The sequence below is a fragment of the Dryas octopetala genome, chromosome 9, assembly GCF_963921425.1.
Source record: "Dryas octopetala chromosome 9, drDryOcto1.1, whole genome shotgun sequence".
Classification (NCBI taxonomy): domain Eukaryota; kingdom Viridiplantae; phylum Streptophyta; class Magnoliopsida; order Rosales; family Rosaceae; genus Dryas; species Dryas octopetala.
In genome coordinates, this window is record NC_141374.1 from 16,238,839 (window position 1) to 16,263,577 (window position 24,739).

General features: G+C 38.3%; 4 protein-coding genes across 7 annotated transcripts; 2 read left to right on the forward strand and 2 right to left on the reverse strand.

The window, feature by feature from the left end:
* The first annotated feature begins 2,221 nt into the window (after positions 1–2,221).
* On the forward strand, positions 2,222–5,521 carry LOC147274850 (ARM repeat superfamily protein). Its single transcript, XM_086257103.1, has 5 exons — positions 2,222–3,122; positions 3,199–3,307; positions 3,504–4,054; positions 4,411–4,840; positions 5,026–5,521. The coding sequence occupies exons 1-4, from the start codon at positions 2,325–2,327 to the stop codon at positions 4,822–4,824; spliced, it is 1,872 nt and encodes a 623-aa protein (XP_086113229.1). The 5' UTR covers positions 2,222–2,324; the 3' UTR covers positions 4,825–4,840; positions 5,026–5,521.
* Positions 5,522–7,865: 2,344 nt separating this feature from the next.
* On the reverse strand, positions 7,866–11,692 carry LOC147274851 (uncharacterized). 2 transcript variants are annotated; one of them, XM_086227607.1, is made up of 4 exons: positions 11,645–11,692; positions 11,280–11,456; positions 9,282–10,634; positions 7,866–8,212 (listed from the first exon to the last, which is right to left on the reverse strand). In XM_086227607.1, exons 1-4 carry the CDS (start codon positions 11,657–11,659, stop codon positions 8,177–8,179), a joined length of 1,581 nt encoding a protein of 526 aa, XP_086083733.1. In that variant the 5' UTR covers positions 11,660–11,692; the 3' UTR covers positions 7,866–8,176. The 2 variants fall into 2 exon arrangements, with proteins under 2 accessions (XP_086083733.1, XP_086083732.1); XM_086227606.1 differs by having other exon boundaries at positions 9,270–10,634.
* Positions 11,693–15,016: 3,324 nt separating this feature from the next.
* PTAC2 (plastid transcriptionally active 2) lies at positions 15,017–20,064 on the forward strand. 2 transcript variants are annotated; one of them, XR_015119679.1, is made up of 5 exons: positions 15,017–17,015; positions 17,740–18,054; positions 18,134–18,241; positions 18,977–19,626; positions 20,049–20,064. XR_015119679.1 is itself a non-coding variant. In XM_086228120.1 (4 exons), the coding sequence occupies exons 1-4, from the start codon at positions 15,142–15,144 to the stop codon at positions 19,314–19,316; spliced, it is 2,637 nt and encodes an 878-aa protein (XP_086084246.1). In that variant the 5' UTR covers positions 15,017–15,141; the 3' UTR covers positions 19,317–19,724. The 2 variants fall into 2 exon arrangements, 1 of the variants encoding a protein (XP_086084246.1); XM_086228120.1 differs by lacking the exon at positions 20,049–20,064 and having other exon boundaries at positions 18,977–19,724.
* A 1,440-nt stretch (positions 20,065–21,504) lies between these two features.
* On the reverse strand, positions 21,505–23,856 carry LOC147274853 (transcription factor MYB1R1-like). Of its 2 annotated transcripts, XR_015124186.1 has the most exons (4): positions 23,455–23,856; positions 22,953–23,161; positions 21,942–22,447; positions 21,505–21,761 (listed from the first exon to the last, which is right to left on the reverse strand). XR_015124186.1 is itself a non-coding variant. In XM_086256223.1 (3 exons), exons 1-3 carry the CDS (start codon positions 23,726–23,728, stop codon positions 22,016–22,018), a joined length of 915 nt encoding a protein of 304 aa, XP_086112349.1. In that variant the 5' UTR covers positions 23,729–23,856; the 3' UTR covers positions 21,805–22,015. The 2 variants fall into 2 exon arrangements, 1 of the variants encoding a protein (XP_086112349.1); XM_086256223.1 differs by lacking the exon at positions 21,505–21,761 and having other exon boundaries at positions 21,805–22,447.
* Positions 23,857–24,739: the final 883 nt, after the last annotated feature.

A 24,739-nucleotide genomic window follows, 5' to 3' on the forward strand; every position in this document is an offset into this window, starting at 1 on the left:
ATAACTCCACTCTCCAAATTAACATAATAAATGATTTCGAATCCCAAAACCTCCTAAAAATATAACTCAAATATCATATTTGAATAATTGCTGATCGAACTTCAAAAAGTTAAAAAAATATTTCAAGCTAACATGTGTATACCATTTATTCATTTTAAGTTTCCTTGTATGTATTGATCCCACGAACATAAATGACCAATTGACCATGTAACCAAACCTCACTAGGCCAAACACTGCCAATATGCCTTATTATGGTGTCGAGAGAAATCTCACATTGAAGATGTGAGGGCCTTGTTAGTGGCTTATAAGGGTTTGAGCTACTCCTTCCATTGTCAATTGGTTTTGAGATGAATGCCTATATTTCTTCATGGTATCATAATAGGTTATCTACATGATGCGCCTAACGGCCATACGTGCTCCCACGTCACTCAATATAAATTGTCCACGTGTTAAGCTTAAATGACGCCACACATGCGGGGATGTGTTGAGAGAAATCTCACATTGAAGATGTGAGGGCCTTACTAGTGGCTTATAAAGATTTGAGCTACTCCTTCCATTGCCAATTAATTTTGGAATAGATGTCTATATTTCTTCATATGGTATATGATCCGATCAATGACAACAGTTGTAAATTCTAATCTAAAAATTGCCCATTTCTCCAATATATTGTGTACACATCAATTTTCTTTTTCCTTGTCGACAATCATTTCCATATTTTCAGCTTGTTGAAGCAATCAATTCTTTTGCTTCAATTCCCTCGAACAAAACCATTTCGCTAGCTTTTGTTTCTTAGGGGTTAAATGTAAACAGTAAAACAGGTAGGTAAGGAGAGGTTGAGGAGTTGAGACCCACATTTTGATGATCAGTAGGGTTGAGATCGAGTACATATGTTTGGCCCACATTTAATTAACAAATTGCATTTCTGCTTTGATTTGCTGTCCCACTAATACACTATTCCATTTAACTTGAGCATTAAAAGAGTTGTTATATATCCTAATCCTAAGAATAGTTTCATAAATTATATAGAGTATACAAATAGGAAATAGCTAGCCACTTGTTATCTAGTGCACATGGCCTCCATAATTAATTTTGAAAAGACAGATGGATCATCAAACTAGCTCCTCTCAAATTTTATAATTTTTGCTCTAGTATCTTTCTCATGCATCTTTAATTAGTTCAACCTCTTAGTTGTTTGGTGAACAAATAAAGGATTAAATTTGGTTAGTTCTTTAATACGAAGAGGTGAATCAAATTTTTAGTAAACCACTCTAATAAGGCATTTAAAACAAACAAAAATTGGAGAAAAAGTAGTCGAATTTGAGTGCATTGTAGATAATTATACGACCGTTTTAACTAAATTATCCAACAACTATAATAAGTTATTATTTATATTATTAGATATCTAATATTTATATTGTTAGATTTATGTATTAAGATATTTTATATTACTAGATATATGGTATGTGATAAAATTTTCACAATCACATTGTGTGAGATAGGCATGCATCACAAACACAATCACATGACTCATTACAATCCCAATTCATGGCTACAAGCACTAGAACATTTATGAGTACAAGTAATCATATTGAGTAGTAAAACCAGAGCAGCTCGAGCTTGATTGTAAAAACAGTGACTTTCACATAATAACCCCTGCAATTGTCACGTGACACCTCTTGATGTTAGGCACAAATTAACCCGTATTCACTGCCCTGTTATAATTCCTCACGTGCTCTCGTGTTCCCCAATTTTACCTCCCTCGCTCCCTTTCCGGACCACCGTGATCCTGCTTCCACCTAAACATTTCCTCCCTTTCATATACAGACAGACGTGAGCTCGCGTGAACTCGTCCTCACCTGATCAACCTTTTTTTATTTTTTTTGGCCATCACCGACCTGATCAACCGTTTAATTACAAATTAAGGTATGATTTGGAATTCCAGCAAGGTTTAATGGCTTATTATCTTCAAAAGCAGAATGACCCGAAATTACCAAACCACCCTTGAGTGAAGTGAAAAATTGGGAAACCTCTACTACCCCAGTAACCCATCCTAGTCATTATCACTCTTAAACCGCAATTAACGAATAACGAATGCACTTCGTAAGCAAAGCGACGCCGTATTCACCATTACATCGTTGCCTTGGCCAAAACTCCCGTGACGACTCTCTCAGTTTAAAAAGCACAGAGAACTCAAACAGCTTTCTGAAACACCGACCAAATCCCAAAACCCAAAAGCTCCAGCAATGTTGCTGGAGATTCCGGAAGCTCCGCTGCCCGACCCGTAAACCCGAACCAAACTCACCAATACCCTCCAAAAAACCACAATGCCTCCCGCGGAATCCACCCGACCCGGCCAAGGCCTCAAGCACAGGGTGTTCACGTGCCTGACGAAGCTCTCTGACCGTGACACTCACTCTCTGGCGGTTACCGAGCTGGAGTCCATAGCCCGGACTCTCGACCCGAGCTCCGTATCCACTTTCCTCTCCTGCATCCACTCCACCGACGCCTCCGACAAGTCTCCGGTGCGCAAGCAATGCGTCCACCTCATCTCCGTCCTCTCAGAAATCCACGGCGACGCTCTCGCTCCGCACCTCTCCAAAATGCTCACCAACATCACCAAACGGCTCCGCGACCCGGACTCAGGGGTCCGATCCGCTTGCCAAAACGCCGTCGCTTCGCTCTCCTGCCATATCACCAAACCACCGTTTAGCTCCTTCTCGAAGCCCCTAACCGACGCGCTGTTCACGGAGCAGGACCCGAACTCGCAGATCGGGGCGGCCCTGTGCTTGGCCTCGGCCATCGACTCCGCGACCGACCCGGAGCCCGCCAAGCTGGCGAGGCTGCTGCCGAAGTTCGAGAAGCTGCTGAAGAGCGATAGCTTCAAGGCCAAGCCGGCGCTCCTGACGTTGATCGGGAGCGTGATCGGGTCGGGCGGGGCGTCGGGTCACGGAGCTTTGAGGAATCTGGTTCCTTGCTTGGTGGGGTTCCTGAGCAGCGAGGACTGGGCAGCAAGGAAGGCAGCCGCCGAAGCTTTAGCGAAGCTGGCGGTTGCAGAGAGAGACATGCTGTCCGAATTCAAAGCTGGCTCTTTGACAACTTTCGAGAATCGAAAATTTGATAAGGTAATTAGTGTTCTACTATTCTTCTATTTTTGTTTTTGTTTATTTGTCAATGTGGTGATTTTGGAATGGTGTATAGGTGAAGGGTGTTAGGGAGGTGATGAATCAGATGATGGAGGCTTGGAAGCAGATTCCGGATGTCTCCGAGGAGGGTTCGCCGCCGCCTCATTCGCATGCTTCTTCCAGAGGTATTATTAGATTTCATTACTTACAAAATGGATATGATTAATGAATTATTTATGTTGCATTTCTTTTAATGTTAAATTGATTGGATCAGTAGTTTTTCTAAAAGTCCTTGTGTAGATTGTTGTAACTTCTGTTTGTGAGGTTGTTTCTGATGTTTTTGTTTCTTTATATTGGATTTGGGTTTTTTGATGGGTCCAGAGAATTCAAGTGATGGACGCCACGCAGCTGGATCCAGAAACTGTGGTGCTAAGAAACCTGTCCCGGCTAGCAGATCGACTCCACCTGATAGTTCTTATGCTACCACTGCTAGGAAGAGAAGCCCTTTGAAGAGCAATGACAAGAAGACGAATCCAGCAATGTTTCGAAAGCAAGACTGGAAGAAACCTTCCAATTGGGAAGTTGAGATTGCTGCTCTTGGTGCTCCCTTGCCGGTTGATGATGGTTTCAAGGAGAGGGATGTGGATGCCCCGGAAAGAAGGATCAATGAGAAGACTAGAATTTCAAAGCCAGAAACAAAGCGGGCTTTATTCCACAAGAGTTCTGATAACAAAGTGCACAAATTTAGTGGGGCTAGATCAGGATCTCGCGTGGCTCCATATCATGAGGAAATCCTAGAATCCACGGTTGTAGTCAATAATGTTACTGAGGATATCCAAAAGAACCACAGAGAATGTGAAGATTTATCTCTGATCCGCAATCAACTTGTTCAGATTGAAAAGCAGCAATCAAGTTTGCATGATCTCCTGCAGGTTTGTTTCCACTACTTGAAAACTCAAGTTTCCTCTTAAAGTAATTTGTTTTATTTTCTCGGATAATTGCAACTACAAATCTGTCTATGGTATGATTTAGTTTGTTGTTACAGGAGAAGTCATGTTAGACATGTGATCATTTTGTGAAATATGTGGTTTATAACATCAGTTTGTAACCTAAATTCTGTAACTATACTTCATACAAGAGTCAGTTGTTTATTTTTATCCACCAAAGCTGTATAACAACTCTGGTAGATATAAAATAAGGTATTAGGAAGGTATTCATTCTTGTGCTTGTAGTGCATTATAAATGAGGAGCTGCTTCTAATCATTCTCGATTTCATTTCTTACATTAGAGATTCATTGGTAGCTCACAAAATGGAATGCGTTCTTTGGAGACACGTGTACATGGGCTAGAGCTAGCACTGGATGAGATCTCATATGATTTGGCTTTGTCAAGTGGAAGGATGACTAATGTCGACTCACAGAGCAAAACATGTTGCCTGCTTCCTGGAGCTGATTTTTGGAGCTCCAAGTTCTGGAGGAAAACAGAAGGCAGAGGCAGAATCTCAACCTCAAGGTTTTCTAATTCCAGGGCGACTGCATCCACAACAGCCATGCGCTACAGAACTGATGACAATGGCAATGGTGAAACTTCAATGTTGGAGAACCTTAGGTTACGGCTCCAGGATAAGAGTGGGTTCATTGTAAACCCTTTGGCAGAGATTCGGAGCAACTCAAGGGGTATATCAGAGGTGACACATCACTAGCCAATTGAATCAGAAGGTATTTTTCAAATCTGTCTCACAGTTCAGTTTCCTTTCTCATCTCTGTTTTTTCATCCCATTTTTAGAAGTTATACTACTTGGATACCTTACATAACTTGTCTCTTGTATTGCTTAACATTAACCAGTTCTTTTAAAAATAATTTGATAACAGACATTAACTCAATTTGGGATCCTTTTACCCAGATCTACAGCATAATTTGAGCTGGAAAAATTGATTCTGTTCCCAAGCCTTGGTGCTAAGCAACAGATATGAAATTGTTGGTCGAGGCAATGTGAAGGTAATACATTTATGGTATGTGCTTGAAGAAGAGTAGCCTCCAGCAAAAAGTGCAAAGGTCCTTTACAGTACCTACGGAGTAGTTTTCATACGACTTCAAGAGAAGATATGGTATTCTGTGTTCTCTTCATTAAGTGCAGCTTCCATTGTTCTTCATAGTAATGTTTCAAAGAAGTGAGATTATTTACCAAATGCCACTTTCTTGGCACAGAGGGTGTAATGTGTATAGAGGAGTAAGTACTAAGTAGGGCTTTCATTCCTTTTAGTTGGGGCCTCATTTTGTATCTTTGTTCTGGTTGATTATTACTTACTCTCAGAAAGATCCTGATTATTACTTGCTCTGAAAGAGCCTGATTATTACTTGATGATGAAAGAGCAATTAAGATCTAATGAATTCTATAGTTTTCCAATCAGTTGTATTGGTATCAAGTTATACAGTTTTAAATAAAGACCATCAATGGGGAGGTTTGTAGCCTCTACTAGTTAAAAGTATTTATTTATAAACCCAAAATTCTAAATTCTCAGTTCAAATTTCTCCTTCTCGTTCTAATGGTTTGTAACAGTTTCAATTGTCTTTCCCACTTCAAAATTGGAGAAACCACCCCTACGGATCTTAGTCCCTAGTTTGATCTATGCTTCATCTTTGTGTCTTTAGTGGCAATGAGCATTTAGAAAGGGCACAACTGATGCAAAGTACTTGCACAATCATGTAATGCCTTAAAAAGTCAGGCATATGTTACTCAATAAACATGAAATAAAACACATTTATGAAATTCCATACATATAGGGAGCAATCACTTTCTTAAAATAAACCAGACAAGGGCTCTGTACTCTGATACAATCACTTTCTTTATCTCGAATGCAGGGCCAAAATCCATGAAATGAAATTATTTATGAAAAGCTACTCATTCAATCTCAACATTTATATTAATGAGATGTTATCCATAGTAATCTCAGCATTTTTTAATCCAATATTGGATAATAATAACACAAATAAATAAAACATGTATGTCCAACTTCCAGGTAACCCAATATTGCTTTGGGTTTAAAAATGGAGCTAGAGAAGTACAACATTCCAAGTCCAAATCATAAAGATCTCCATAACATCTGGAAAGGAAAGCCAACTGAAGCCAATCGGTCCAAAATCTAACTTGTAACTCCATTCTATAGAACGTGAAGACAAAAATCAATACTTAGCAGAGAGAATAGGATCCAAGCCAGGCTTGAAAACCAAAACTTAGGGGGCTTGCTCAGCAGGACCCTCCTCATTCTCGATTTTCTGCAGAGAAAAAAAGAAATTCTCAGTTAAGGTGCTACGAGAAAATAGTTTAACAAGAAGACCATGAAAACATTATAAGCCAAAACTGTTATGTGCTAGGTCACCAAAACATCAATCTAAATGTTGTGTCAACAAAACTTCTTTTACAATTCATGAGAAGAAAACACTTCAACAGATGTAAATAGCATCTTAAGCGCTTGAAGAGAACTCCCAACATCCTATGCTTAGTGCATGTTTCAATTAAAAGGATTCACACACACACAACATTGGCACATATTTTTGTACTTATTATTTTCCACATTTGGGTAGCTTTTGCATTCTATGGCCTCTGCTTAAATGCTTATCTATCAATAAGGGAAACACAAACTTTATCAAACAGATACATCTCTGGTTTTTAATTCTTCCCAAATGCAATGCTCCTTTTGATCACATACCCAGAGGCAAATAATCCCTATATAATATACCCTCTTAATCCTATTAATATATCCTTTTTCCCCATTTACGCATCGCAATTATCTCGACAATTATTTATAAAGAAGCAAGAAATGAGCTAAATTAGGTTCGATTTAATTTCAAGATATTCGAGACTATGTTCACCTACAACAGTGGAAGCGTACAAATAGTTGACATTCAGTTTGATACCAGGCCTAAGATACGCTACAAAAGACAAAATTGATTATATTGTACGCAAAATCGAGTAAAAACAAAAATGGGCAATCTTATATGTTTCATACAATATCACAGAGAGTAAAATAATTCAGAAAAATTAAACGAAAAATAAAAGGAAACCCTAGCGTGAGAGAGAGAGAGAGAGAGATAGAGAGAGAGAGAGGAGGTGTTACCGATTGAGCTTTGTGCCAAGCAAGGCCTCTGTAGACATTGACAGAGAAAGTGGCGGTGAGGTATATGGTGGTGACTCCGAGCCCCGCCGTGAATGCCTTGAAAGCCCAATCCCCTGCCTTACCCACTATCCCCATTTTCTCTCTCTCTCTCTCTGAGATTTCTGAGTGTGAGCCTCTGAGGTCTGTAAAGCTCCTACTTCAAGTTCAAGTCTTCAATAAGCTAGCCTCTCTCTCGTTTACAAATTACAAGTAAAAACTAAAAAACAAGTCTTTTTAAAGGAGAAAAAAATGCCGGCAAGCAAGAGCACAGCCAGCCAATTCGGCCACGTGGCTTGGACGATGGACGGTCTATTATGAATCACAAAATGAAATATATGATTTTGCTTGGGGTTTTTTTTTTTTGGGGCAATAATTTTGAAACCAAAAAGGTCACATTGATAATCAACTAAGAAGCGTTATTCTATAATTTGGAGGCAATAATACATGTTAAGGAGTTGATAATGAAGCAAATCATCCAATAAGTTTCTTTTCTTTTACCAAACCGTTTCACATGTTATATTATCAATTATATTGTTAATCAGAATAACTTATCAATAGAATTACTCAACAATCACCCAGTAGATGAAAATTGCAATTTAATCATTTAATTACTAAAGCTATTCTGTAAAATGGACAACAATGCCACTTACAGTTTTAGTTTTACAAAATTCATACGAAAAGAAGAGAGACCATAATATAACAATGTTGTTAACTTTCATTTTTATATATATAATGCCCATATGTAATTAACTTAGGGATCTACAGGTCTTCCTCAGTATGGTGGCCACCTATCTATGAATTTTTCCTCACCCAAAGCCATCTTTGAAATCACATAGCAGAGGCACTGTGTTTGGTTTTCTCTTTAATGCAAGTTCAATGTCCTTGCCATCCGGATCTCTACTGCCACCACTTTTTCTCTGACAAAGATATAAGCTGTGGAAGAGGAAATGCAGAGGGTATCAGTAAGTAAGTAAGTAAGCTGAAACTACAACAATATACAGTTTTCATCCTACTTGATGACATACATAGTTATCACACTTTGGGACAAGGTAATTTACAGGTGTATGCCCGCCATTTAGTTTGATTTATATTATTCATAAACGGCTCAACAGTCTCAAATATGCTAGACGGCTTGATCACCACCTTCTTCAACAGAAAGAAAATATTCAAGGATCTTTGAAGGAAAATATTCTTTAATTCAAAGCTACAAAATTGTTGACCAATCATGTCAATTTCTATACAAAGAAACCTTCCGGCTGCTTGCTCAAACTATCAGCATTGAGGAAATCAAGGATACATAGAAACAATGTGAAAGTAATGTAGACAGTCTAACAGGTCGAAAGAAAGGGCGGATGACTAGATGAGGACAATGCCCTCAAATATCATGAATGATCAACGACAAAATCTCTCCAAGGCATCTGAAAGTTCCCTAAAACTAACAATCAAGGCAGAAAAGTTGAATGCACTCAAAGAAGATCGTCAAGTATCCAAACAACATAATGTTAAAAATTATAAAACGAGATTCCTACATGATAATTGATCATTTTATGGCAATATTTATCTCCCCGTGAATATTCATATCTTCTAAGTTCTAACAGACATTTTAATCTTCGAAATCAGTTGCATCTACAAGAGCATTTTTAGGGATGGGGACAGGGTGGCTGACAATCTTGAACAACTAGGGTGATTGGCATCCTAGTCCCAGGATATTGACATGGCATAATACATGGAACCAGCTTGAGTTAAGCTGAAGTTCACAATATTTTTTCAGGGTGAACACAGGCAAAATATTTTATGCGAAGATCCTACTAGGAAAGCACTTAGATCAACCCTCCCAGTAATGCCTAGTACCCATCACTAACAGCTAAATATTACAGAATGTTTACTAATTCTAGCTGTACTTGTCATATGAATGCCAGAGGTGACACAAACACACATACACGCAAAGAAAACACATATGACAACAAGTACACACTTATATATGGCCAACCTGACGAGCAACCTGTGCTAGTCGTCGACTGTCACGAGATGATTCAGTCATCAAGCTCGACTTCTGTGGCTCCAGAGAACCATTTTGTTTCTCCCCTGTCTTTCTTTCCAAGTTTTCCTTTTCAAGACGGGACTTCTTTTCAGGGCTGCTCGAAGTCTCCTTCTTGCGCTTTCTACGGAACGTATATTTGAGAAACTTATTGTTCACAGGTTGTATAGCAACCCCATCATTTAAATCAGATGCTTTCAAATCTGACTTATCTAATGATAAATTATCTTTCTCAACATCTGTTTTGCACACCAGAACCTCCAAACTCTCTGCAGATAAACATTCTTGCCTGGTAATTTCAGATTTTTCAATGAACGTCAGATCACTTTTGGTTTCCTTCTGAACACTACAAGCTCTAACAAACTCCGCATCACTTTCAGTAACATTAGCACATCCTGACTTTGTACTCATTTCAGTTGTATCTGAGGGAAATTTTTGGGTTGAAACGATTGCTGTGACTTTTAGAATTTCATCTTCAGATTTCTTGGAAGAACTATCTGTGAGAACATTGTTATTGTCTGAAGAAGGAGAAGTTTTGGAGTAGGAGTGATCAGATACTTGGCGCATTTCCATGAACTGGTGAGGAAGATACCTGCATGATGGAGCTTTACTTTTCCTATGTCTAGCTGCTCTTTTTCTCTTCTTTCGAAAGCACTTAAAGGCAGGTACTTGGATATGGCTATCATCTGCCTGCATCACTTCGAGTTCTTCAGGGTTCTTCTCTACCCCATGCATATTGTCAACCTTTGGTGTAGGTGTTATACACATCCCTATACCTTCATGATCTCCTCTGATGAATGTTGCATGCTTTGCATCACCAACTAGTCCAGGAAGAGACAATTTTTCATCTAGCAGGTTTCTTTCAAATGCACGAATTCTCTGAGTGCATCCATTTCTGTATAACTCAGGCTCTTTACTTCTCATCACTAACGAAGCAAAATCAGGATTATCAACATAGTAATGATCCTTGAGGGAATCATTTTCACTGCAACATTTGCTGCCCTCATATGTCCCATTCGAAATTGAATTCTTTTCATAAGTTTTAACCACATCTAACTGTGAATTAACTTGAGATGTTATTGACCCTGGAAAATAATGTACATCCTGTGACATCTTTCCCTGAGCAGCAGTATCACCTACTATATTTTGCCCATCCAGAGGCTGTTCTTGATTGTTCGTCACCTTCTCCAGTTGAGCCTGCACTTCACTCAACTCTTCCCTAAGGTCTTTCACTATATCCTCAGCTTCATGGAGTTGTGCTTCAAGCTCGTCAATCTTTCTCTGTTGACCCAATGACATCATCTCTGCTTCACCAACCTGTTCAGATGGCACAATCAGTCAACACTTCTATTTATTTCATCACAGAATTAACAACAAAAGAGGAAAGACAGAGAGAATAAAATGGTTTCCATTTTTCTACGAAAAATCCAATTCTGAGGACCTCACTGTGTTGCTTATAATTCGTCAACTCAACCAAGCATCAATCACCACATAGGACAGCTAAGTAAATTTCTTGAATGGGTACTACTAAGATTTTTGTACATGCAGCAAAATGTTTTGATAACAATTAAATGGATAAAGAGTTAGCAATGAAAATGCCAAAAGACAAAGCAGTGGCTATAGTTGAGCTTATAAATTATATTTCCAGACAAGTAAATGAAACCAAGTTTACAGTGACAAGATTGTAAGTAGCAATTTATCGTGAACAGGTAGACTAATAAACCCCTTTCAGTGAAGCACGCCCTTTTCTCCAAGCAATCCCATTTCAAATGATAACCAATTCAAACAAGAAATCTCATCCTCAATGTGAAACAGGAATGCCCAATAACATATGCCCAAATGGAATGCTCAATGTTAAAACGCAACTTTAACAGAACCCAACTACATATAATCCACATTACTTCATCAAAACCAATATCCAAACAAAATAAAAAGCAACCCCATTTGAGACAAACAGTATACCTTAGAATCCAACATTTGTTTGAGCCTAAGAAGCATCCGAAAGGCCTCTTCTTTAGTCGAAAAGAGCTCCCTCTGAAACCGAAGAGCCCTTTTCTCCGAAACCATTATGCGCGCCGCCGCCTCTTTCGCCGTGTTGAGGATGATATCGGCGTAGGCCTTCTTCAAAGCCGTCAATTTCTGAGACAAAAACCAAAACCCAGAAACCAAAAATCAAACAAAACCATGACCAAGAACTCAAACATATACAAGATCATAATCAACTCCAAGACCCTCATTCAAACATTAAAAAAAAAAAATGGTAGTTGGTAGTGGTGATGATGATGGTGGGAGTTAGATTCTGAAGAGGGCAGTATCGAAATTCTAACCTCAGACTCGTCCATTATCGCACAGAAGCCGTTGCTGGTTTCAAACCAAGTCGTAGAAAGAGAAGATGAAGACGGGTGGGGAGGTTTTCTGTTTCCCCTTACTTGACAGCAGCTGTCTGTTGGGAACTGAAAGTCTTAACTAAAATTACCGATTTGCCCTCAATGCCCTCTTTTATTCACATGTTGCCACGTCCGCTGACAAGCCGCAGACTCGGTGCGGTTTTTGTGGTTTTTTGCTTTTGCGGTTGCCTTGGAGTCTTTGTGGGTCGCGCCCGCGCGCCATCGTTGCGGTCCCACTAAAGATGACGTGGACGTCTAGTAGGCGTATACGTGGCGGTTGCGCACGTGGCTTGATGCATGCATCGGCTTTGCGGGAAGGAGAAGGAGAAGGAGAAGGAAGAGCTTTGAAAAGCGCGGCGCGACAGTTGGGCGGTGGTGACTGCGGGCCTACTGACTACTGCGGTTTAACGAAACATAATGACATTTTGGTTTTGGTAGGAAAAAAAAAAAAAAAAAAAGCCTATATTTTAACCCAGCCCCATGTTCCCAAACAGTGTGTAAGAATCTGGTGAACAAAATGTGAAACAAATTGAAAAATCTTTACATGAATATTAGTAAAGATTATATTGCAACAATAATTGAACAATGATACATTCATTCTTGAAAATCAATGCATATATCAATTCTAATGTAACCAAAATGACATGTGATATCTACTTACACCTAATTACCTAAATAGGACTATAGGAGGCATCAACTCTTATATCACTTATAGGGCTTATGACTCTTGTGATAAAGCACTTATGATTCTTATAGAATCAATGTAGTTTATAAGAGCATCACTGATTAAATGAATATATTGATTACACTCAGTTTTGAAAACTGGTCACACTAAAATTATATTGATATATTAATAAAAATGCACTTCGCTTAAATGTTAAGAATCACCTAATTTTTATTATACAGACTAAATAGTGATGATATCATGAATTTAGTTAAAGAAATAGAGAATGAAGATGAATAAAAAGAATAATTGAGAAAAGTTCGTGATGGAGCATGCTCAACTTGTTGAAGGTAGTTTTTAGCCAAGGCAATGGATGTGCTAACTATCACCGACAACCTTAAGTTAGTGCTAAATGATAACTTTCTCTCAAGTATTTTAGAATATAATATCTCAAAAGTTAAAGTTATATATTTTTAAAGACGCATTTATATTTAGATTTAGTTATGAAAGATAAGTAGATAGCCATACCTACATTTACTAGGTAGGTTCATGTACTTTTTATGCTAACATAAGAAGATGTTATGCTAACATATAATTCATATAGTTGCAAGAAGGGACGGATTCAGAAATTGAAATCGGGAGGTGCTAGTCAGGTAAAGTCTGGTGTCGCGAAGCGGCGGCAAATTTTTTAGAAATCGGGCTGGTGATTGGTTGAGGGAAGTCTCCAAGACTGGGTTTTGATTGCAAAAACAAAGGCCCCGTTTGAGATTGCGGTGGAGGACCCAAAAGCTGTTGTGGATGACAATTCTCAATCACCTATAGCAGTTTTGGTGTTTGGTAAAAAAATAAAAAACAGCTTTTCCCCACAATTCTAAACTCCTCACAGTAAAAACAGAAAGCAGGTTTATAGGTGCTTTTGAAAGCTGCAGTGACTCGCAGCAACAATGAATATTATATTTTACCCATAATACCCTCATTGATTTCTATAATTTTTATTTGTTTATTTTAAATTTAAAAAATATATCAATTGTTAGTTATATTTTATATAGAAAATTAAGATTAAATATCAAATATCAATAGTTTTTTAGTAAAGCAGCAAGACACTAATTTTTTTTAGTTTAGGTACTAACCTAGAGTAAAACATTTTTGGATTAGGTCACAAATCAGTTTGTTATACAGTTGTGACTGTCGAACAGTTACAGTTGTAATTGTCGAACAGTCACAACTGTGACTATTTAAAATTTATAAAAAATCAAAATTTTTAAGGGTTTCATAATTTTGATTTAAGTTTGGAGGATGAAGTCCTATAACCCAAAGACTAAACATTAAAGTTTAAACCTTGCAAATATTGAAAAAACAACAAATCAATAAAAAAGTTATCATTGTTAGACAGTCACAGTTTGATATAACCATGTTTTTAAAAGTTGGTACCTAAACTAAAATTTAGTACCTAAAGTGAAATGACATAAATATTTTAGTAGTTGAAATGAAAAAACATTATAATTTGGTACCTAAAGTCAATGGACCTTATTTTATATTGTGATAATTAATTATAATATCTTATTTATACGATTAAAATTATAATATACTTAAAAAAATAATAGGCATACTTATTTAATAATGTTGTTCTTAAAAAAATTAATGCTAATAAAATTTGTAGTCAAAAATTTCAAAAACAAGTAAAAAGACATTTTATTTTTACCAAACAAATAAGTGAAATGCACTTTCAGCATCATGTCTATTTTAGTAATTATATACAGTCACATCATTTTTATATTGACATTTACCAAACACTTTGATACTGTTTTTTGCACTCACAGCACTTTTGAAAATATAATTTACCAAACACTCAACTGTTTTACTTTACAGCTGACTTTACTTCACAGCTGTTTTACTTTACAGCTGTTTTTTCTCACAGCAATACTAAATTGGCCCAAAGTCAAGTTTAATTCGCAGCTCTAATGAGCTTTGTGAGAGGAGAGATATTTTTTATCTCAATAGTTGCCTTCTCTGCAAGTGGATCGATCTTGTCTTCAAACTTCTCATAAAAAAACAGGCACAATATAGAGCAAAACAAACACTGTTTTCCAAAATAGAGAACTTATTTAATTATTGGCTTGGTATAGAATAATAAAATTGAACACAAACCTATTTTGGTCAATTAATATATTAGAACTAGGCTAGCATGTATAACATTGGGGGGCTAATATGATATTTAATGTAAGCAAAAAAAAAGAAAAAAGATAGGGGGTGCTTTAGCCCTCCTAGCCCACAACGTGAGCCTGTGCTTGGTTATAAGATATGCAATTTTTAGTGTAGTAGTATTTCGAAGGAGATGTGAGTTTTAACCAATAAAATAAATTCACGTTTCAAATAATTTTTTAAAAAATAATTATCTGAATAATGTTGTTTCCTTTAATCACCAATAATTTTTGTTTTCTTGTTAGTTTCTTAGAATTACATTGATGCTTGCGTTATGACTTATGAACCAACACAATTTGAAAATTCGTTACCGCCATTATTTATGTCATAACTCATACGTCATAGGCACGGCTCGGGTGGATAACCGTTCGTGTTCGACCCGACCCACTACTCTCGTCTTCTTCCCACCTATTATCCACAAGCACTTTCCACGTGTTCTTCTTCAAGCTGAGTCTTTCCCACCCTCTCCCCTCTCCTGTTCTCTGCAACTTTCTCGCAAAAATTTACAGAAAAAATTCCATTTTCTCAACATCCGAAGCTCTAAAAGGCTCATGCGAGCCGAATTACCAAAATGACCCTCTCCCCAACTCTCTCCATTTCCAGCCCTTCGCCTCTCTCCGCCTCACTCTCCAAAGTAAACCCTAAGCCTCACCGTCACCAGCTCTCCTTCCTCACCAAAACCCCGCCGGACTCGTCCGTACACCGGAGGTTCCTCTCCGGCCAGCGTGAATTCCTCTGCGGCGAGCGGCTAGTGTTCTCGGCGAGGGCGAAGCCGAAGGAGCTCATCCTCGGGAACCCGTCGGTGACGGTCGAGAAGGGGAAGTACAGCTACGACGTCGAAACCCTAATCAACAAGCTGAGTAGCCTCCCTCCGCGAGGCAGCATAGCTCGGTGCCTAGACATCTTCAAGAACAAGCTCTCGCTCAACGACTTCGCTCTGGTTTTCAAGGAGTTCGCGGCGCGTGGCGATTGGCAGAGATCGCTTAGGCTCTTCAAGTACATGCAACGCCAGATATGGTGCAAGCCGAACGAGCACATATACACCATCATGATCAGCTTGCTTGGCCGCGAAGGCCTGCTTGACAAGTGCGCCGAGATATTCGACGAAATGCCGAGCCAAGGTGTGGTCCGTAGTGTCTTCAGCTACACCGCTTTGATCAATGCGTATGGCCGTAATGGTCAGTACGAAACCTCCCTTCAATTCCTTGATAGAATGAAGAAAGATAAGGTTTCGCCGAATATATTGACTTATAATACCGTGCTCAATGCTTGTGCTAGAGGTGGGTTGGATTGGGAAGGTTTGTTAGGATTGTTTGCGGAAATGAGGCATGAAGGAGTACAACCTGACCTTGTTACTTATAATACTTTGCTTAGTGCTTGTGCTGGTAGAGGTTTAGGTGACGAGGCAGAGATGGTGTTCAGGACTATGAATGAGGGTGGGATAGTTCCGGATATAACCACGTATAGCTATCTTGTTGAAACTTTCGGCAAGTTGGGTAAGCTTGAGAAAGTCTCTGAGCTGCTTAAAGAGATGGAATCTGGAGGGAATTTGCCTGATATTACCTCGTATAATGTGTTATTAGAGGCGTATGCTCAATTGGGGTCGATTAGAGAGGCAATGAGTGTGTTTAGGCAGATGCAAGCAGCGGGGTGTATGGCAAATGCGGCCACTTACAGTAGTTTGTTGAATTTGTATGGGAGGCATGGAAGGTATGATGATGTTCGGGAGCTTTTTCTTGAGATGAAAGTGAGCAATACGGAGCCAGATGCAGCTACCTATAACATTCTCATACAGGTGTTTGGGGAGGGTGGGTATTTTAAGGAGGTGGTGACTCTGTTTCATGATATGGTGGAGGAAAATATTGAGCCAAATATGGAAACATATGAAGGGTTGATATATGCTTGTGGAAAGGGAGGACTCCATGAAGATGCCAAGAGCATTTTACTTCACATGAATGAGAAGGGAATAGTGCCTAGTTCCAAGGCTTATACAGGGGTTATTGAAGCATATGGACAAGCGGCATTGTACGACGAAGCTCTTGTTGCCTTCAACACAATGAATGAAGTGGGAAGCAAACCGTCAGTTGAAAGCTACAACTCGCTTATTCATGCATTTGCAAGAGGCGGACTATACAAAGAGACTGAAGCAATCTTGTTGATAATGGGTGAGGCTGGTGTTCCAACAAATGTCAATTCATTTAATGGTATGATTGAAGCTTTTAGGCAAGGAGGTCAGTTTGAAGAAGCTATAAAGGCATACGTTGAGATGGAAAAAAGAAGATGTGATCCTGATGAGTGGACCCTTGAGGCAGTTTTAAGCGTCTACTGTGTTGCAGGTCTTGTTAATGAGTGTGAGGAGCACTTCCAAGAGATTAAAGGTTCAGGAATATTGCCCAGTGTCATGTGCTACTGCATGATGCTTGCTGTTTATGCAAAGAGTGACAGGTCAGCATTCACTCAATTATGTAACAATATTTTTTTTTTCCTTTGTTTTTGGTAAAGGAGCAATGTCGAAGGTAATGGTTACAGTTAAAATTATCCAAAATCATATGGTTCTGGGAACTACAGGAGCACATAAGATATGTATTTGTTTAAAAAATTGGGTGAAAGAAAAACAAAATCCAATCATCCTAATTCATCTCTCTATGACATGTATGATACAACTGGTAGGTAAGTTAATGAGTATAAAGATGATATATGTGGAAACTTTGGAACCTTTCAACTAATGTTATATTAGTAGCTTCAAATATCCATGATCCGTAATAGAAATCTTTTCAGTGCTCCAGGCAATATGTCCTCCTTCATACTTTCTATCCTAGAATCTCATAACTAAGATGAATGTCAGTAAATATGTGCAGTATATCTTATAAAAATGTATATGTATATATACAAATAAAGCTGTACCCATCATTCTCCATTCACTATATTGTTAATCTTATAGCCTTTGGTAGTCCGTCACTGTAGAGAACTTAAAACCAAAGTTAAATGGCTGTCTAAAGTAAGGAAATTAATTTGAACTTTATAGGATCTATAAGTCAAACTTTCGTTGCTCTTGAAGCTTGCATGAGTATCATTGATTCATGGGATTTTGAAAATTTTACAGTAGCGAAGTCATTAATTCATTTGCCTCGTGGTGATTTATCTTACCTTTTAGGCTCCTTGCTTTCAGGTGGGATGATGCCTCTGAGTTGCTAAATGAGATGCTCACAAATAGGGTATCAAATATTCATCAAGTGATTGGGCAGATGATAAAGGGAGATTATGATGATGACTCTAACTGGCAGATGGTAGCGTATGTTTTTGACAAACTAAAATCTGAAGGATGTGGGCTTGGAATGAGGTTCTACAACACACTACTAGAAGCACTTTGGTGGCTAGGTCAGAAAGAAAGAGCTGCGCGAGTGCTTAATGAAGCAACACAGCGGGGGCTTTTTCCTGAACTTTCCCGTAAAAATAAACTTGTATGGTCTATTGATGTGCACAGGTATGTGTAGAATTTGTCTCTTTCAAGTCATGTTCTCTTACTCAGGTTTATTTCAATCTTGCTGTTGACCATTCTGCAGGATGTGGCAAGGTGGTGCATATACAGCTATGTCAGTTTGGCTAAACAATATGTATGGGATGTTCCTGAATGGGGAGGATCTTCCACATATCGCAACTGTTGTTGTAGTGTAAGCTGATCTTTCCTCTCTACATTTTGCACTCAGATGTTCTCTTTCTAAGAACCTAATTGATACCTAGGCCTTAAATCTCAAATCTCAAATCTCAAATCTCAAATCTCAAATCTCAAATATTTAAATCATCTTATATTTCGTTTTCATTTAGGTCTATGCTTGGATAATGCTCAATTCTCTGTTAGCATCTAACTGATATTGACTAGTGTTCTTACTTCTTAAGAACATTTCAATAAAATTCATCAGTTGGTCTGAACTTAGGTTGAAGTAGTAAGCATAAGAATTTGCACCAATTTAACTTTAACATATGATAAGGAAGTAAAATTAAATCTTACAGAACCTGTGCATGGCCAAGGCTGAAGTGTTTTTTGGAAGTATTGTGTGTCATTGTTGGCATATACACTTGATATAGATTAGTGGGAGTAACTCGATGTTCCTATGCCAAAGTATGGCCTTGCCTAAATATGACCATTCTATATATCGCAATAAATTTCACAGATCAAACAATTTTGGTGGGGGGAGATTGTGGTACACCGTGTTCAAATGATCTCATGATATAAAACCCAACACCCGAAAGGGGGAAAAAAGACATGAAAGGCTATCATGTAGACTAAAAGATTTCAAAATTGTAATTTAGGGGATTTTTAGGTATACAATATCAAAATAACTTTGTCATTTGTATTGCATACTTCAAGTTCTCTCACCATGGGTGATATGCTTGCTATTGATCAGGCGAGGTAAGATGGAGAAAAGCTCAATAACACAAGAACTGCCCGTTGCAAAGGCTGCATATTTATTTCTGCAGGATAACATGGCATCATCCTTTTCTTTCCCAAAGTGGAACAATGGTCGAATTATCTGCCAGCGGTCTCTGCTCAAGCGAACTCTGTCAAGCATCGAACCATCTACAGATGGGTCCAAAAGTAATAAAATAATTACTTTAAGTAACTCCCCCTTTCCTCCTCCAGGAACAAAAACATCCTCCAGTGATGTCAATAGTGGCCGGTATAATGATGCCAGTTCTGATGAAAGAATTAGGACAAGAACAGAGCTTTTGACAAGCGCAGTTTAAATATAACAAATATATTCATCAGTTACCCGGGTTTGGAAAATTTTACTTTTCTCCATTTCACTTGAAGGATGGGAATGCCTGAGAACCAAGTCATTAGTTTATTTCCTAAAGTTTCAATTTAGTGGAGAATGATTTATGGGTCCTCACCTAGCTAAGTTTTAGCTTGACAAGATGGTAGTATTGACCAAACTACAAATACAATGTTCAAACCTTACTTGGTAAAAGCTCAGTTCCACAGGTCTTGCTAGTTTGAGATGAAGTCATCAGTTCTGGTTCTTGGATCACCTGTGGAAGACCTTGAGGTGACAAGGTATGTGGTTTTGTAGCTGTAGGTTATTCTTTTTCTTGTGTAAATGTACATTATATTTTCACATCTTAATCTTTTGAGAAAGTTGACAGATTGATCCAGTTCAAAATGTACTGACCTTTACTTGCTTATACACCAAGTGGAGACATAATAACCCTATGATAATCTTTACAGAAAAAGGAAATAAAAAAGCTTGTGATCTTTTTTATGAAAAACCATGAATTCAAATAATCGCTTGCCGCCATAAAATGAAACTAAAATACAGCCGTAACAAACAGCATAACCAGCTATTTGCATGTGGCTCCATTCATTAGTATAGGATGATTCTAATGTGGTTTAAATGCTTTAGGTGGTTTCAATGATTCTAATGTTCCTGTCTTGGTGTCAAAAACAAAACCACCCAATGGGTTGGGCATGGTTTACAGGGTGGTTTTCCGGGCAGGTCTAAGGTGTAGTTTGGAGGAGCTGCTAAGAGATAGACAAAATTTCGCACCCACAAAGAGAGAATACGTGAGGACATCATAACATTCATCAGGGAATTCGATAACAGGGTCAAGTAATTGAGCTTGCTGGATTTTTACTTCGTATAATCCTCCAACATATGTGCCACTGGTAAAATACACCATCACAAAAATAGACCTAGCTTCCCCCTCCATGGACCTCTTTAAGAACCTAGAGAGATTAATGTAGCAAGGTCAAACAAGGCCTTACAATCTACTTTAGTAAGCATATATAGGAACTCAATTCATATAATAAGACTAATAAGTCACCAGAGTCACAAATTATTAGTCTGTTGTTTGTTCTGGAAGTAAAAAATGATGACACAACAAATCAAAGAATCTGTATAGCTGAGGCTATTTATATAGTTTACTTGAAATCAAAAGACTTTTTGTTCTTGGATTGGACTCTTCTATTTATAGAATCGGATACAGACAGTGGTATGTTTAGTCTTCAATGGGGCATGCTGACTGCTGAGTCATCCCTTCAAAAGGATTATGTTTTCTTTTTCTTTTTCATGTGAAAATATGGGCCACCAAAAGAATTCACCATCACAAATACAGACTAGCTTCCCCCTCCTCCATGGACAATGGATCTTTTTAATCAAGAAAATGCAGAGATGAAGCAATTAAGGTCAAAGCCTAATAGGTCAAATACAGAGAATTAAGCAATCTACCTTAATTAGTAAACACCGGAATTCCATTCATAGAATGATTAATATTTAGTCTTTTTTTTTTAAATCTTAATTAGCTTCTCGGGTTTCTTTGCTGTTAATCTTAATTAGCTTTTGTAGTTACTGGTTTTACCAACCAAATATGAGCATTAGAGGGTATCAATCATGTATCTAACTCCATAAAGTCAAATTTTTGTCCAAGTAGAGCATTTTCTTCCATTGGAAGTGCATTATTTGATGGAAATGAGATCTAGCTACCATTTGAAAGAGACAATTTTCCTTCTCATTTCCATCAAAGACATCTAAGAATGCACTTCCAATCTTCCAATATTCCTTCTTGTCATTTGTCTCATTTCTTTGTCAATTTTACACAGTGATATTTCACAAAGAAAATTGTGCTAATAATAGTATTAGATAGATTAGCAATTCTTGGGTCCCTATCATGGCCTGCAACTTGGGTCCCCATCCCAAACACTATCTGGTCTCACTTCACTTATTCATTATTAGCGTAATTAATCACTTCCCAACACTCATCAGGTTCACTCATCCATCCTAGCTAAATTAAGTTTTTTCATCCTAGTCAAAAGGTGGTAGATGAAAGCAACCATTTTTCTGCCTAATTAAAAGCCAATCCTGTGGCAAAGATTGACCTACCAGGCTACCACACATAAAGGTGATACCTTTAAAGCCTTTAAACCACTCTGATAAGGTATTACAAATATCACAGACACGTATGCATTACAACACAGCTACAACAACCATGATCCATTATTGAGGGGACAGAACAGATTCAATCCACAATCACAATTTAATTTTGTCCATCAAAAATAAAGAAAGGCCAAGAAAAGAAAATGCTTCCCCACCACAACCCAACTTGATATTTTTCCCCAAAGGCTATGAAAACCAAGCACTAGCAAGTTCAGACCAGGCCCACCAAGGCACCAACATCAGTATTGAACAGGGTTACCTGTTATTTTCAGTTATATCAGCTACTCACAAAAACAGCCAAATGAAACAACAAGAAGAATCTGAGAGAGATAATATAGCACAAAAACAACAAGAACAGGACATGGGTCATGACATGACATTATCTTGGGGGGGTCTCTGTACAACAAACTAAAGGAACAAATTCAGTCACCTAATTTACCTTGTCAAATTTGGGATAACTTATCTTAACCCATTAGCTCTAATTATAAACCATTCCCATAATCGAATTTTCTCTCAAGCAACACTGATGATGCTATCCCCATTGTTGAAGCTTGACATTGCCTGGAAAGTAGAATGCCTTGATGACGATTCCCTTGGGTCCATTGACAAGGAGAGCTTGAGAGTTAGAGACGACGTGTCCATTGTCGACTTCAAGTTTAGATCGGATATTGCAGTAGCATGAGGGGCCGAGTGAAGGGAAATTGGACGGATGAGCTTAGTTGAAGCACCATTCTCTGGATTTCCTTGTCCCAGAGTTAGATTACCCATTGGATTCTCAATGGGTACTGGTAAGACAGCTGGACCGACAGTCATTGGGAAATTTGGCACCATCGAAAATCCACTAGGATTGCAAGTTTCGGGTGGTGGCGGAGCTGGCAAAGGATGTGTCTGAGATGTGCTATCTTGATGATGTGCTTGCTCTTCTTCCATTGGAATTGCAGTGACCTAAGACACAGGAAATGGGATCATCATGATTAACTTAATTTTCTGTTTGGTTGTTGAAAAATGCAGGAAAAGGAACTTTGATTGGACAAACAGAACTATGACATCCACACAACAAATTATAAATCGACAATTTGACTCTTTGCTCAGCTTATAAGAAACTGAACAATTGAAGCCAAAACCATTAAGACACAATAGTAATTCAAATCTTGAATAGATCACCAGGTAAATAATCTCATCCTCTCTCTAAATTCAGATTGCCAATAAAATGTACGAAAATCAAATAGAGATCCAAATATCAAAAACTGCCTATCTTTCATTCCCTAAAAACTAAAAAGCTTCTAAATCTAGAATTCTAGATCCACCACTTTAAATGACTGCAAAACAACTGCTTTCTCGATCCAGATAAGCATGTTCAGTTCCAAAAACTCAAAATAAATCAATTGGATTGAATTGAATTGCTTTAAAGTTTAAAGATTGGAGAACTAAGAGGGATGCGATTTGTTACCGAATCGGTGGTGATGTCGAAGAGGCTAGATCTGCGGCGGCGGCGATTGTGGTTGTTCCGGCGGAGAAAGTACTTCTGAGCGTGGCTGGCGACCTGCGTCGGCGTGCGAGTCTTGACGAAGTTCCTTGAGATCCCTCTCCAATCTCCTTTCCCTACTTTCTGCAATCCCAGCAGGAATAGCTTGTGCTCTTCCTCCGTCCATGGAATCCCTGATCACCGTCCATCAAAATACACACAATTTTTCAGCCAAAAAATAGTTGATTTATGCTCCTTCTCAAATAATGAACAACAGAATTAGCGATTTCATGAAATTTGAACATGCAAACCAATAATTCAAAAAAATTTCAGCTGTTTTTTAAAGCAAGTTTTGTCAGCGATGAGCAGAACACATTATTCGAATCTATTTTTTGATGATTAAATAGAATCAGCATAAATTTGAAGTAATGATTATTTTGGAGCGGTTGATCGGAGAATCGGAGATCAGAGAGAGAGAGAGACTGACCTCGCTTGCGCTCGCGCTCGCGATTCCCGCCAGAATTGTGAACGACGTCGTTCTCGGAGGCGTAACCGGCAACCACGTCATCCTTGCCGCCGCCGCTGCTGCTGTTGTTGTTGTTGCTGTTGTGAGCGACGTCGTTCTCGTGAGGCTGCTCGTACTGCGAGAGGTTGTTCAAGCTCACGCTCTTCCTCATGGAGTCGACCACCACGCGCACGCCGAACAGCATGATCTCTCCGGCGCCCGCCGGCTCGATCGAGGAGCACGTGCCGGACATCATCTTCAACGGCCACTTCGACTTCGAAGACGACGACGACGACGACGACGTGTAGACTAGTCTCTCTGTGTTTTTCCAACGACGTTGGATCTGAGGCCTTACGATTGGGAAAGAGTGTGAATGACAAAGGTGGAGAATGCTGCATTGCTGCGTGTGTTGGTTTACATATATATACGGTCCACGGAATGGGGTGGCACCATGTGTCGTGGAATAGACGGTGTGTATTGACTGTAAAGGTTTGTGCTTTCTTCCTGCGGTTGACACGTGGGATCTAATAGTCCGTATACTTTTTTCACCCTTTCGTGTTTTATTCTGTCTCTATATCATATCTTTCTTCTCTCTCAATAATAGAACTAAACTAGATGGGATTTTTGTTGCTTTTCAATGAAAAAAAACAAATATCTTAAATTTAAGAATCCTAAATCAATAATGTTAGGATACCACATTTTAATAATTGGGTTAAATGTAAAAATGGTACACGAACTTTACAGTAAATCTTAATTTAATTCACTAATTATAAAAAGTGTCAATTTTGTTCACAACTTTTCAAGTTGTATCAAACCAGTACAAACATTAACTTTCATCCGAAAATTAACGGAATTAGTCACATAAAAATGTGATGAACGGAATGAAATACCTCTGAAAATGTGGTCACTTCCTGTGCACATAACCAATTTTGATTAAATTTTTTGTTGAAAGTTAACATTTGTACTAATTTGGTACAACTTAAAAGGTTCGTGAACCAAATTGACATTTTTTATAGTTAATAAACCAAATTAAAATTTATTGTAAAATTCGTAGACCATTTTTGTATTTAACCCTTAATACTACATACGTACTACATCTTTAATAAATGTGTGACCTACTTGTTTTGATAGGTCTCACAGTCTCACATACTAATATGTGATCTTCTAACATTACTCATTAACGTCATTTCTGAATATATATCAAGAATTGAGTTCATATCTCTAATTTTTCTCTTATGTCTTCAATGCCATTTTGAGATAGAGGAGT

Coding starts and splice junctions, on each gene's coding strand:
- LOC147274850 (XM_086257103.1), top strand. CDS start 2,325: ATGCCTCCCGCGGAATCCACCCGACCCGGCCAAGGCCTCAAGCACAGG. Junction 3,308..3,503: donor TTCGCATGCTTCTTCCAGAG/GTATTATTAGAT, acceptor TGATGGGTCCAG/AGAATTCAAGTGATGGACGC. Junction 4,055..4,410: donor GTTTGCATGATCTCCTGCAG/GTTTGTTTCCAC, acceptor TTCTTACATTAG/AGATTCATTGGTAGCTCACA.
- LOC147274851 (XM_086227606.1), bottom strand. Junction 10,635..11,279: donor AACAAATGTTGGATTCTAAG/GTATACTGTTTG, acceptor CCATCTGAACAG/GTTGGTGAAGCAGAGATGAT. Junction 8,213..9,269: donor TAGCACAGGTTGCTCGTCAG/GTTGGCCATATA, acceptor CCTCTTCCACAG/CTTATATCTTTGTCAGAGAA.
- PTAC2 (XM_086228120.1), top strand. CDS start 15,142: ATGACCCTCTCCCCAACTCTCTCCATTTCCAGCCCTTCGCCTCTCTCC. Junction 17,016..17,739: donor GTTTATGCAAAGAGTGACAG/GTCAGCATTCAC, acceptor CCTTGCTTTCAG/GTGGGATGATGCCTCTGAGT. Junction 18,055..18,133: donor TGGTCTATTGATGTGCACAG/GTATGTGTAGAA, acceptor ACCATTCTGCAG/GATGTGGCAAGGTGGTGCAT.
- LOC147274853 (XM_086256223.1), bottom strand. CDS start 23,728: ATGATGTCCGGCACGTGCTCCTCGATCGAGCCGGCGGGCGCCGGAGAG. Junction 23,162..23,454: donor CGAGCGCGAGCGCAAGCGAG/GTCAGTCTCTCT, acceptor GACGGTGATCAG/GGATTCCATGGACGGAGGAA. Junction 22,448..22,952: donor TCGACATCACCACCGATTCG/GTAACAAATCGC, acceptor CCTGTGTCTTAG/GTCACTGCAATTCCAATGGA.